At 60.9% G+C, this 13,013-nt stretch overlaps 1 protein-coding gene across 3 annotated transcripts; it reads left to right on the top strand.

Moving 5' to 3' along the window:
- The first annotated feature begins 5,156 nt into the window (after positions 1-5,156).
- RPS6KB2 (ribosomal protein S6 kinase B2) lies at positions 5,157-12,939 on the top strand. 3 transcript variants are annotated; one of them, XM_075928518.2, is made up of 15 exons: positions 5,161-5,299; positions 6,242-6,276; positions 6,524-6,644; positions 7,306-7,374; positions 7,468-7,615; positions 7,850-7,907; positions 8,834-8,934; positions 9,031-9,121; positions 9,268-9,358; positions 9,656-9,763; positions 10,090-10,152; positions 10,512-10,589; positions 10,971-11,078; positions 11,587-11,699; positions 12,081-12,939. In XM_075928518.2, exons 1-15 carry the CDS (start codon positions 5,228-5,230, stop codon positions 12,250-12,252), a joined length of 1,428 nt encoding a protein of 475 aa, XP_075784633.1. In that variant the 5' UTR covers positions 5,161-5,227; the 3' UTR covers positions 12,253-12,939. The 3 variants fall into 3 exon arrangements, with proteins under 3 accessions (XP_075784634.1, XP_075784633.1, XP_075784635.1); XM_075928519.2 differs by lacking the exon at positions 10,512-10,589 and having other exon boundaries at positions 5,157-5,299; XM_075928520.2 differs by lacking the exons at positions 5,161-5,299; positions 6,242-6,276; positions 6,524-6,644; ... (1 more) ...; positions 7,468-7,615; positions 7,850-7,907 and adding an exon at positions 8,041-8,308.
- The last annotated feature ends 74 nt before the right edge of the window (positions 12,940-13,013 follow it).

Raw genomic sequence — 13,013 nt, 5'->3', positions numbered from 1 at the left:
TAGTTTTTAGTTCTAGACGCGTTAGTTCGAATTAGCTTAGTTCGAATTAACTAATTCAACTAAGTTAGTTCGAATTAGCGCTGTAGTGCAGACATACCCTGAGAGGTGATGACATCATCAGTGAGAGGAGGAGCATCTGGAAAGTTGGTGTTTTAAAGGGGCAGAGGCCCTGAACCAGGGAGGAAGGTAGGAGACACGAAGTGACATCACCATGGCGCCTGTATCCATGGCACCCCATGTCAGGGTGCGGCCCAGGCAGGAGGCCCCCAGGCCAGCAAGCAGCTCTGCCCACGTACTTTTGGCCTTCACCAATCACAGGCAGAGAGGCCAGACCATGCCAGTTCCATCTCCATACCCAGGCATTGCCAGGTTCCCCTGGGCATGGGGTCTGCAATGCCGTCAGTTCAACTCCGGGGAGCGCCCGCAAGCAGGATGGAAGTGGAGGTGCGAGTATGCAGGGTGGGGGGTGGGGAATCCCAATCTGACCTAATCCCGTCCTGCATGATTGCTGCTCTGGGGGTCCCCCCAGCCTGGACCCCTCCTGCATTAGTGTCCTGCCCCGGTGAGTGTTAAGGGCAGGCTGCCTCGACCACATTTGAAGGGGAAGCTCTTAGGCAGCTGTCTCCCCAGCCCTGACCAGCAGGTGGGGAAGGATGTATGGGAGCCTGCTGCTTTGAGAACGCCCTTCACAAGCCAGCAGGGCCATGATAGGAGCAGGGGACCACCCAGCCACCCTGTCCCCTGCTTCCCTGAGGACACCCCTCAAAGGGGCAAGCAGGGTAGATCTGGCCCCTTGGGAGAGGAGGCTGTGCAGCCAGAGCCTAGTACAGTCTCGCCTTTCTGCAGTGATCAGCCCAGGTCAAAGCAAGTTTTTGTGGGCCTTTGACAGAGCGTGCTGGTGACACTGCTGATAACAGGACCCAGGCTTGGGAGCTGTGGAACAGAGGCTCCCTAGTCCTGGTGGGGGAGAGGCAGGTGTGACTGAGATTTGGCTGTGACTTGTAGATTGCTCCTTCCCATCTCAGCTCAGATCCCCCCCCCCCCCCCCACCTTCTGCTGCTGAAGCATGGTGCTAGTGGGCACTGCACTGCAGGGAGGGCTCAGCGGGGGGGCGCTGTCCACCAAAGTCTGTGCTGACCCCGATGCTCCCGTGTGGCACTGCAATGCAGGGAGCAGGGTGGGGGCGCCGTAGGGGGTGTTCTCCCCAGCAGCATGTGCTGACCCCGATGCTCCCGTGTGGCACTGCAGGCAGGGAGGGGCGGCACGGTGCTCCGGAGAGAGGGAGGGGGCTCAACACCGGATGTTCTTCCCTACTAGTCAGTGCTCAGGCTAGTTCCCACCCTAACATGCCCTGCTCTTTCCCAGCCACAAATCCTCTAAAGGTCAACAGTGCTACTGTGGCATTTCTGCCCTTTCTGACATCAGTGACCTTGTAGCCCTGGCACCAGCATAGCCCTCTTGCCAGGGGCAGCAAACCTCTGGGACCTTGCAGCTCATCTTCCCAGCTGAAGAAAATGGGTGCTGGATTGTGGACAGAGTCTAAGGTAACGTTCTTTATTCGCATATGAGAGTTCTGCATCGGCTCACAGCAACCTGCTTCCATGTGGCTCAGCCCAACAACCCCTGGTTCCCAAGGACCAACTCCGCCTCCAGAAGGCACGCTAGTCCAGGCCCAAGGCAGACGGGAAACTTTCCCACTGCCAAGCCAGCTCCCTCATCCCTAGGCTCACTGCCTACCAGAGCATCACAGAACCTGGAACGACCTACCAACCAGAATGTCTTCCCAAGAGTCAAAACTTGCTCGCATGCTGAATGGTGCCACCTGGTGGCATCGGCTGAAGAAGTCTTTAAGTCTAGTCCTGGAGAACAAGGCCAGGTCGGAGTCAGTGTCATAACGCAGAGCTGTGAGTGATATGAGCATGCTGGTAATTCTAATCTCCCCATGGCCCACAAGAGAAGGGGATGAGTAGGGGTAACCACAGACTGAGGCCAGAATGGGCCATCTTGCTTAACACCCCCGCCCCAAAACAGTCTCTAGATCATGCATAAGCTGGTTTACAACATACCTTTTAGATAGATTGCGAGTCTTTTAAAAGGGGGCAAATCCACCAGCTTCTCTAGAAAACATCCCTCCTGTGCCAGGGGAAGGGTTAAAGAGAGGAGTACATTCCCACTGCCTCCACAGGCAGCTGGACCCTCTGCTCTGAACTGTCCTGTTCAGTGGATTCCTGCAGACACCAGTTCTTTTTGCCAGCAGCCCCACAGTATCATGTGGCTGGCTCTCCCGTGCCCTTTCCAGGCTGAGATCCAGTTACAGGCTCTCAGCAGGGGAGGCAGGAGGAGATAGGTCAGATTAAAGATCAGGGGTAGGAAGGAGCCAGCGAGGAAGGGTGCCAGAGAAGGGACAGAGAACAGCACAGAACAAACTGAGCTCTGATCATTCTCCGTGAAATTCTTGGCCAACAAATGGTTAACAGTGCCCTGGGATTAGCAATGCATTCTGGAGTCAGTCCCCAAGCCACATGCAGCCCCAAGCTGGGTGTCTTACTGTGGCAGTCTGCGCCCTTTTGTTCACCCCTGTTACAGGACTATGATCAATCTTACTTCAAAGTAGGAATAAGAGCCTCCGGAAAAGGACGCTTTTTCCGGAGGATCGGGGCCAGTGTAGACGCTCTTTTCCGGCTTTTCTAAAAGCCGGAAAAAAGCGGCGGACATTTTTATTTAAATGCCGAGGGGGATATTTAAATCCCCCGCGCATTTCCCTACTACGATGGCTGAAATTAACATGCCCCTTCCGGAAAAGGGGCCAGTGTAGACGTAGCCGTAGTGAATAACCTTATTTTATTGTTTTATCTAAATCAGCATGTGTTTGAAGTGTCTGGGGAACTCTATTTGAGATAAGAGGATTTGAACATATCACTTTCTATGAATGAAATGTCAGACTTTCTATGAAAGCAATGAGCAGTCCTGTGGCCCCTTAGAGATGAACAAATACATGATATCATGATCTTTTGTGGGTAAAACCCACTTACCCATGAAAGCTCATGATATACTTGTTAACGTCTAAGGTGCCACAGGATTGCTCATTGCTTTTCAAGTTACAGACTAACACAGCTACCCCGAGAATTTAGACCTTCTACAAGCTTGACCGCACAGAAGAAAGAGCTGGACAGTACAAGATGTACATTTTCAGGGAGAAATCTAGGACTGGGAATTTACTGGTGTCAATCTGTACTATAATTCCAGGGTGGCTGGCTAAAAGCCCTCCTGTTATTCAGTGGGGAAAGATTTTACATGCTAGAGGCAGTGTGTGAGCAAGCCAGGAATGGTTGTTCTCATAGCCAAGCAGTATCAAAGGCATCCCATGTTGGAGAGTTGATGAGAGGACACAGCTGTTCACTATCCAGATGGTACTGCGTGGAAAGTCTCAGTTATGCCCTGGATCACACAGCCAAGGACCTTGGCCTTTGCCTGGCTAGACTGTGAGGCCGGCAAACCCACATAGCAGGAGTGCTCAGGCCGCCTGCTGTTGTTGCATGTGGGGAATTGGGTGCTGGGGGACCGTGCACGGGGTAGGGATATCAATGTGTAGACAACTAACTGCACCATTCACCAATAAGCCTATCGCTTATCTGTTAATCCTGTTGACTACAGGCATTCCACACCTCCTTGCTGCCTCTGTACAAGAGGCAGCAAGCGATGGGGAGAGGCGGGTGCTGGTGGCCGTGGGAAGCCAGCTTTAAACAGGCTCCCCACAAGCACCAAATCCGCCTGCCCCCCACCCAGTGTTCCTATGAAGATATTCTATCCATAAGCAGAATGAGTTTTGTCTTGTGCACCAATATTGAGGTCACGTGCTTATACGGATGTGTGCCACTGTGGCACTCAAGTTATTAAGAAATATTTTATAAATATCTCATAAACCTCTGCCTTTTCCCCTCTGCTACCATTTCTCCCACCTCCTCCTTGCCCCATTTGCTCTCCTGGTGCCTCCTCCCATCCCTCACACCGTCCTCCACTGTCTTAGCTCCTGCCCTTCTCACTCCCCTAAGCCCTCTTGGGACTTGTCCCACCTCCCCATTCTCTCTGACCCATACACCTACTCTTCCCTTCCTCCCTATGCCCACCCCTCCTCATCTGTAGTTGCCCATCCTCCTCTCCTAACACCTCCCTCTACCCACCTGCCCTGCCTCTCTCCTCTGCCCGCTCATGCCCATCCCTCCCCTCCACTTTCCTCCCTGTGACTGCCCTTCTGCTTCACCCCCACAATCCTCCCGGCACCTGCACACTCCTGATGCCTCCCCCTTTGCTCACTGCTCCTGCCCTCCCAACACCTGCCCTCCCTTGCCCTCTTCCTCCCTGGTGCCAACCCCCTCACCATCCTCTGCACCCTTGCACATGACTTGCTCCATCCCCTGCCTTCCTCATGTCCACCCCTCTAGTCCTTTCACCCCCTCTTCACCTGGCACCCACTCCTCCCCTCTTGCCCCCACTGCTCCACCTCTCTACCCATCCCCTTTCCTCTCCCAGCATCACCCTGTCCCCTCCCATTTCCCACCCCCACTGACACCTTTCCATCCTCCCTCACCCCTCCTCTTGCCCTTTCCCCTCATGATCTCATCTTGGCCCCCTGGCATTTGTGTCTCCTCCGCCCTGCCCCTTTCTGCTCTTGGCCTGGCCCCTTCCTCTCCTCACCCCTTTCACCCCCTTCTGCCACCCTCACCCCCCTTAGCTCCCTGGTTCTGGGGCGGGGCAGCATGGCCGGCGGCTGCTGCGACTGGAGCGGGGGCCGCGGTGCTATTTTTAGTACCCCGGGCCCGGCCCCGGCGACGCTCCACCGCGGCCCGGCTCCAGCCCCGGCACGTGACATGGGGCGCGGCCACGTGGCGGCAGCTGCCCCGCGTGCCGGGAGTGGAGCCGAGCCGCGGGCCAAGCGGCTCTCCGTCCGCGCCGGCTCCGCCTGCCCCCTCCCCCACAGAGGTGGGGAGCAGGGGCCGAGGCTCGCGGGAAGTGGGGGGAGGGGGATCTTGGGGTCATGTTTCCCAAAAGCCCCCGCGGCCGGGCCTCTTCCCCTCCCTCCCCCCGGGCACCAGGACTCCATTTCCCAGAAGCGCCTCGTTTCGTGACGTCATCACGCCGCGCCCGGGACGTGGCGGGCGCAGGGCTGTGACGTGCAGCTGGCGGGGCCCGGCCGGGGGGGGGGATTCCCGGGGCCGCCGCCGCCGCCATGGCCGGGGTGTTCGACATCGACCTGGAGACCGAGGAGGGGAGCGACGGGGACGAGCCCGATCTGGGGGCGGTGAGACCCGGGGGGAGGGGGGCAGAGCCTCGGGGCCCCCCAGCCAGTCCCCCTAGGGCCCCCCTAAGCAGCCCCCCTCAACGCCGCCCCCCAGCCAGCCCCCCAGGGCCCCCCTAAGCAGCCCCCCCAAGCAGCCCCCCCAGCCAGTCCCCCCAGGGCCTCCCAAGCAGCCCCCCTAAGCAGCCCCCCCAGGGCCCTCCTAAGCAGCCCCCCTAGGGCCCCCCAGCCAGTCCCCCCAGGGCCCTCCTAAGCAGCCCTCCTAAGCAGCCCCCCCAGGGCCCCCCAGCCAGTCCCCCCAGGGCCCCCCAGCCAGTCCCCCCAGGGCCCCCCTAAGCAGCCCCCCTAGGGCCCCCCAGCCAGTCCCCCCAGGGCCCCCCTAAGCAGCCCCCCTCAACGCTGCCCCTCAATAACCCTAATCTGCCTCAACCCTGCCCCCGACGGGCCCCCGCCCCCCAGTGTCGAGGCAGCATGTGACTTTCCTGGCCCCCCCCCCCCCCCGTGGTTTCCCTGCCCCCCCCCCCAGCCGGTCTCTGGGCAGTGCGATGAGCAATGTCCTTGGAAGGCAGCTGCACCCCGCTCCCGGAGCCGCCGCCTCACCTGTGACTAACCCCCTAGCCAAGCCAGCACCTCGCCCTGTCCCCGGGGTGCTGTCACCTGTCATCTCCCCCAGCTGTGCGGCAGCCTGACCCTGGCACCTCCCGGCAGCCAGGCCCCAAACCTGGTGCACCAACACCTTGGCCCTCTCGGGCAGCCTGGTACGCCCCTCTGCCCCATGCCTAACCCCTGGCTGCCTGTTCCTAGCCCTGGGGTCCCCTTCCACTCCGAGTGCCTGATTCTAGTTCAGGTGTGTCCCTTGGCAGTCTGCCCCAAGCCCTTGTGCCCCCTTGTCCTTGTAGGGGTTGCCCAGTGTGCGCTGGTCTGATTTCCCTTCCTCTGCCCTAGGAGATGGATTTGGAGCTGCGGGGGAGTGGCCTGGAGTAAGTAGTGCAGGGAAGAGGCTGGGTGGGTGCAGGGGCTTTGGACAAATGTCGTTCTTTCTTTGGGGAACTGATGTGTCAAAACAGCCTCCCTGGAGTGGAGGAAGCAGGCACCCAGGGGCCAGAGCCTAGCTTATTCCCTGGGGCTTTGCCCCAGGTGTTTACTGGCCCAGTATGCCAAGTCCCTGGGTGGCTCTTCCTCCCCCTTCCTTGCGGTGTCTCCAGCGTGTGCTCCCTATTCTTTTAGGCCAGTGGGGCACTACGAAGAGATCGAGATCTCAGAGAGCAGCGTCAATAACGGTCCTGAGCGTATCGGGCCCCACTGTTTCGAGCTGCTGCGTGTCCTGGGCAAGGGTGGCTACGGCAAGGTAGGGAAGGGCCGGGGCATGGGACTGATGGGGCCAGCTAGGGGGCAAGGGTGTGCGCCTCCCTATGCACATGTCAATATTACCCACCTCTACTAGGGGATGCCACTGTGGGACTGACTCACCCCTGTTTCTCTCCTGGACCCTCGCTGGCCAGAAACCTCTATGGAGGAGAATGTAGAGGGTGGCAGGAGGAGAGGGGTGCTGGGATCTTTGCCAGAGCATGTTCTAGGGCTGTGTTGGGGGCATCTTGTCTGATGGAGAGAAATTTCAGTTCTTGAATGTCATCATGGTTCCACTTGGGAGGAGTGGTTCCGACACCTCTTGGCCCTTTTCTTCATGGACCTTGCTCCTTAGCTGGTCTACCTCTCCCAGGATGCACCATTAACTCAGGTCTTGCAGAGGAGAGGTGATGTAATGTGACTCTTGCATGGCCATAGTACATCCTGGGAAATGGAGTCTGGTTGGGGTGCTTGGTTTATAGAGGGACTACCTCATGTGAGACCTCCTGGCTGCATTTCTGCATCCTGTTGTTTCTATTGGGGCATCTCCTCCCAGATGGTCCCCTGAGTTGCTGGACAAAGCTGCCTTCCTGCTATTGGCACTGCTCTGGGGGTGCAGCTGTACAACCACCTGCCCTAATGGACCCTCTCTTGCCTCGCAGGTGTTCCAGGTGCGGAAGGTGCAGGGAACCAACGCCGGGAATATCTTTGCCATGAAAGTCCTGAAGAAGGTAACAAGTTGGCCAGGCCGTCCTGTTGGTGAGCTCAGAGGCACCCCCTGCTGGCAACCTACTCCCCCCTCTCTCTCCCTCCCCACCCTCCAGGCCAAGATCGCCTGCAACGCCAAGGACACAGCTCACACCAAGGCTGAGAGGAACATCCTGGAGGCCATCAAACACCCCTTCATCGTGGACCTGATCTATGCCTTCCAGACGGGTGGCAAGCTTTACCTCATCCTGGAGTGCTTGAGTGGTACGGACCAGGGCTGGCTTGGTGGGGTGGGGATCGACCCTGTTAAGGGTCTGGGGGGGGGACCAGGCTGCATGTGAGGGACCCTGTGAGCACGATATTCTCTCAGACTGTTGTCGTGTCATCGGCCTGCAATCTGCCCCTACTCTCCTGACCCCTCTGGGTGGGGGGTATGTGGGGCAGGATGCAGGACCTGTGTGGGGGTGGCACTCAGGGACCTCTGTTTTGGCTCCGCAGGTGGAGAGCTCTTCATGCAGCTGGAGCGTGAGGGCATTTTCCTGGAGGACACGGCCTGGTCAGTGTCTGGTGTAGCCGGGAGCCACCTTCCTGCTGCGTTGTGATTGTTTTTGTAGCCTTCCGCTCTCCAGCCCGGTGCCTCTCCCACCCTCGCAGTGTTGGTCAAAGTCTGTGGGGAAAGGAGCCGCTCTCCTTATGCAAACACACCCGGGGCTGGGGCCCTTGAGAGGGAATGCTGAGCGGGTGCCCAGTGCCGAGCCGTGTTGAAAGCCAGCGGGGGCCTCCTTCGCTGGAGAACCAGGGCAGAGCCAACCTGCTGGCATCCGAGGGAGGCAGGGCTGGTGTGCAGCAGGGAGCAGAGGCTGGTCGGAATACGTGGGAACTGGCATGGCTCAGTGTCCCGTGTTGTGTGCACTGCCACAGGCAGCCCGGGGCTCACCATGATCCGCTGGCCCCATGGTCAGTAGCGCAGTCCTTAGCTACACGTTGCCATGGGTTCACAGGGCAGCCTGTCTCCTCTGGGGGGGACAGTTAGGGGCTGGGAGGAGCATGGGGGTCCCATCAAGGGAGGCAGGTGGATGGGAGCTGGAGGGAGCGCAGAGCAAAGGGAGGGTAGTGATGGGCCTGGGGGAGCAGAGGTGCCAGCTGCGGGCCAGTACAGAGTGGGAGGAACTGGGACGAGCAGGAGGGATGGTGCAGGAAGGCAGAGGGGCCGAGCCAGCTTGGGGGCAGGGCTATACGGGTGTGTGAAGGGGTTCTTATGCCAGGGGAAGGTGCACAGCAGTTCCCAGGGCCTAACAGGCTTCCGGGGGCAGTGCCCAGTCCTTCCACCAGCTTGTCCTGGCCTGTGGGCGGGTGCTCCTGCGGGCACATTGGGGACCAGCACTTGCGCCTGGGAACTCTCAGCAGCGCCCCCATGAGCTGGGGACTGGGGCTGCGGGTGTCGGGGTGCTACTGACGGCCTCTTTCCTGCTTGTGCCATAGCTTCTACCTGAGTGAGATCACGCTGGCCCTGGGCCATCTGCACTGCAATGGTATCATATACCGGGACCTCAAGCCGGAGAACATTATGTTGAACAGCCAAGGTACAGAGCCCACGGCCGACGGGGAGGGGGCTGGGCGCTTCGGGCCCCTGACGCCTGGCTGGGGGAGTCTGACCCATGGAGTCTCCTTTCTCTCAGGGCACATCAAGCTGACCGACTTTGGACTGTGCAAGGAATCGATCCACGAGGGAGCTGTCACCCACACCTTCTGTGGGACCATTGAATACATGTAGGTGCCCTGGAGATACCTTTCCCCACACACACATACTGCTTCTCCTGGGGGGCCCTGCCCCCCCTTCCCTCACTGCTCCCCTGGGGAGCCCGGTCATAGTAAGTGGCTGGCCCAGCAGCTATGGGTGTCTGTGCTGTCCCTAGGGCTCCAGAGATCCTGATGCGGAGTGGACACAACCGGGCCGTGGACTGGTGGAGCCTCGGGGCCTTGATGTACGACATGCTCACTGGATCGGCAAGTCCTGCTCGTGCTGTTAACACGGGGGTGGGAAGACCGGAGTTGCAGGCCAAGTTTCCCTTTTCCCTAGGGCTGTTGCTTTGTCCCATGAGTCTTTGCACCAAGTGGCACCTTCCCCCTCCCCCCCCTCGCCCCGACTCCAATGCAGTGCCTCACTCTGCCTCAGCATAGACCCTTGCTCTGCTCAGCCCCCCTCTCCCACGCTGAGCTCCCACTTATCTCTGGAGCCCCCTTTGCTGATGCTCACCCCTCCCCCCGGCCCGGCGCTCAGCCCCCTCTGCGCTTCCTTTGCAGCCGCCCTTCACGGCTGAGAACCGGAAGAAAACCATCGACAAGATCCTCAAGGGGAAGCTGGTGCTGCCTCCTTACCTGACCCCCGACGCCCGTGACCTGCTCAAGAAGGTACCGCTTACACCCCCTCCCAGCTCAGATACCACCCCACGCTCCTGACCTGTGCGAGGAGGTGCCACTCCCCACGGTAGGTTACCCGCATCTGCCCCTGTCTGACACTGTTCCCATCTCCTTCACTTCCGCTCCTCAAAGCTGCTGACCTGTCAGCCTTGGAGCCAGCAGGGCGTGATCCTGGATTGGGGCTTTTGTGTGGGTCTCACCAAAATGGCTGCCTCTTGCTGTGGAATCGGGGGGGGGAGGGTATGCGAGCAGCCCCCCTACCCCATGTCCACCAGGCTGTGCTTTCCAAGGGCCCCCTAACTCCATTCTCTCTTCAGTTCCTCAAAAGAAACCCCAACCAGAGGATTGGGGGCGGGGCAGGCGACGCGGCCGACGTGCAGGTAGGTATGTGGGGTGGGGTGCGCACAAGGGAGGGTGGAGGAGGGGCAGGATGTAGCACCCTGAAAGGGGGGGTTCTCTCCCCTAGCTGTACCCATGGGCACCATGGAGTCAGTGGCAGGAGGCAGCTCCCTTCCATGTGCCATGACCCTGGGCATGGGGCGGAGCCTCTTCTTCATGTGGGCAGAGGCTGGTGCCCAGCCTTGTCATGGCCTTCCTAGGCTCAGGGCTCCCTGCCCCCCCAGGGCGCCTGCATGGGGAGCCTGGGCAGGGCACAAGCCTGCGTTGGTTGGGTGCCCCTGCGGGGCACAGGGAGCAGCTGCTGGCTGCTGACCTCCTGCCTGTGTGTCTGTCCCTGCAGAAGCAGCCGTTTTTCCGCCATGTCAACTGGGACGAGCTGCTGGCGCGCAAGCTGGACCCGCCCTTCAGGCCCTGCCTGGTACTGCCCTGCTCCCGCATCCAGTCGTCCCTCCCCTCTCCCTCCCCCCATGGCAGGAGAGAGCCAGCCCATCGCTCCCTGCTTGCCCGGCCCAGCTATCCCGCAACAGGCCTGCCCTGCTATCCATTGCTGTGGGGGGGAGCACTCGCCCACAGGTGCCCTCGCAGCTCCCAGTGCGCCCCCACCCCCGTAGGGCACTGCACAGGGGAGGGGAGACTGAGATGGCGATGGACCCGGGCGTCCGGGACGGGTGCAATATGCTCAGCCTCCATGGGCCCCATAGCTCCCGCCCCCTTGTGGGAGGTCAGCCTGGATGGAAGCTAGATCCTTTAGGCAAGATTCTGTGCCGACCCCCTCAGTCCCCTCCCTCCTGCCCCGCAGCAATCCGATGACGACGTCAGCCAGTTCGACACCCGCTTCACGCGGCAGACGCCCGTGGACAGCCCTGACGATGCCACCATTAGCGAGAGTGCCAACCAGGCCTTCCTGGTAAGGACCCCCAGCAGGGGGCGCTGTGACACCTGGGCGAGGGGGAAGCTTGCATTGCCCAGTCCCGCCCTCCCCAGACAGGGGCCCTGTGACAGCTCAGAGGGGGCGGAGCTTGCATTGCCCAGTCCCGCCCTCCCCAGACAGGGGCCCTGTGACAACTCAGAGGGGGCGGAGCTTGCATTGCCCAGTCCCGCCCTCCCCAGACAGGGGCCCTGTGACAGCTCAGAGGGGGCGGAGCTTGCACGGCCCAGTCCCGCCCTCCCCAGACAGGGGCCCTGTGACAGCTCAGAGGGGGCGGAGCTTGCATTGCCCAGTCCCGCCCTCCCCAGACAGGGGCCCTGTGACAACTCAAAGGGGATGGAGTGTGCACTGGTCAGCCCTGCCCTCTCCAACCAGGGGCCCTATGACAGCTCAGAGGGGGTGGAGCTTGCACGGGGGGGGGGTGCCGTGGCCCTGGGGAGGGATTTACGTGGCATCCCTGCTGCTCTGACCTCCGTGCTCTCTTCAGGGCTTCACGTATGTGGCCCCGTCGGTGCTGGAAAGCATTAAGGAGGGCTTCTCCTTCCAGCCAAAAGTGCGCTCCCCTCGCCGCCTCAACAGCAGCCCCAGGACGCCCGTCAGGTACGGCGAGGGGCACCTCCCAGCTTTTCCCTCTGTGGGCGCTGCCTCCGGTCCAGTGCCAGGCTGGGGGAACTGTCCACTCTGGGGGAAGGGATTGGGGAGTGGGCCTTTCCCACCGAGGGAGCAGTGGCTGTAGCATCCCGTTCTTTGGGGTTTCCCAGTTCTGCCTCTCTGTGTGGTGCTGCCACGTGGGCCCGGGGAGGCAGAGCCAAGGCAGGGGGCTGCTGCTCACAGGGTGTGGTGGCGGGGGTAGGATGGGGGCTGTGGACTGAGCCTTGGGGGTGGGGAGTGCCGAGGTGTGGGCTGTGGCTCACGGGGTTCCCAGGCCGGCTCACTCCCTGTCTGGGGGCGTCTGATTTTCCATTTCCTCCTTGCTTTCAGCCCAGTGAAGTTCTGTCCCTTCGAGGCCTTCAAGCCCAGCCTGGTGGTGGAGCCCATGGAGCTGGGGCCACCCCTGGTGCTGCCCCCACCAGAAGGCACGGCCCCCCTGCCCATCAAGACGCCGACGGGCACCAAGAAGCAGAAGGGGAGCCGGGGGCGGGCAGCAAGGTAGCCTGAGGTGGGCGTGGTGCCCCTGCCTGGGCAGGAGGCTCAGCTTGGGCCAGCCAGAGGCTCCCGTGGAGGTGCCCAGCCTGTCGGTGACCCATGGGGTGGACATAGCCCCATGGCAGTTGAGTGGGGCTAGGGGGCATCGGGGCCCCCAGCCCGGATGGACTCAGGAGGAGATGCTCTGTCAGGGCCGCACTTCCAGCGGGCAGAGCAGTCCCAGCTAGGGAGGGCAGGGGGTGCTGGGTACGTCCTGAAAGGCCTCATGGCCCTGGGCTACAGCTCCCACCCAGGGAGCGTTTAACCCTTTCCTTGGTGCTCAGTATTATTGCTACAAATCATGTTCGCGATTCAGGGGGCAGAGCCCTGTGGGAGTGATGGTGGGGGGAGGGGTCGGTGCCAGAGGGGAGCAGGGCGTGCGGGGTAGAGTACGGCGTGGGGCTCCGCGTGTGCTGGGGAGGAAGCAGAGTGTGGCTGGGGGAGCTGGGAGGGAAGGGTGGGGGGAGCGGGTGTATGTGGAAGGGTTGAAGCTGGAGGGGGTGCAGTGTGTGAGGGGGAAGCCGGGGAACTCAGCAACAGAGAAGTGACCCCTGTTTGTCTCACTTGGGAGGGAGGGTTACTGGCTTGTCTGCTGTATCCTTTGGGGAGTGGGCAGCCCCTCTCAGTGCCAATTAAAGCCTGTATATGGCTGTGCTGTGGCCGTCCCTTCTTGCTGCTGGGGGAATGAGGGGGGTGTTTGCTGCCGCCCCCTTGCCAGCTGCACCACAG

Source organism: Pelodiscus sinensis, chromosome 5 (assembly GCF_052426305.1).
Source record: "Pelodiscus sinensis isolate ZL-2025 chromosome 5, ASM5242630v1, whole genome shotgun sequence".
NCBI lineage: Eukaryota > Metazoa > Chordata > Testudines > Trionychidae > Pelodiscus > Pelodiscus sinensis.
Note: the sequence above shows the minus strand (reverse complement) of the source record. Positions and strands in the feature narration are given on the sequence as shown.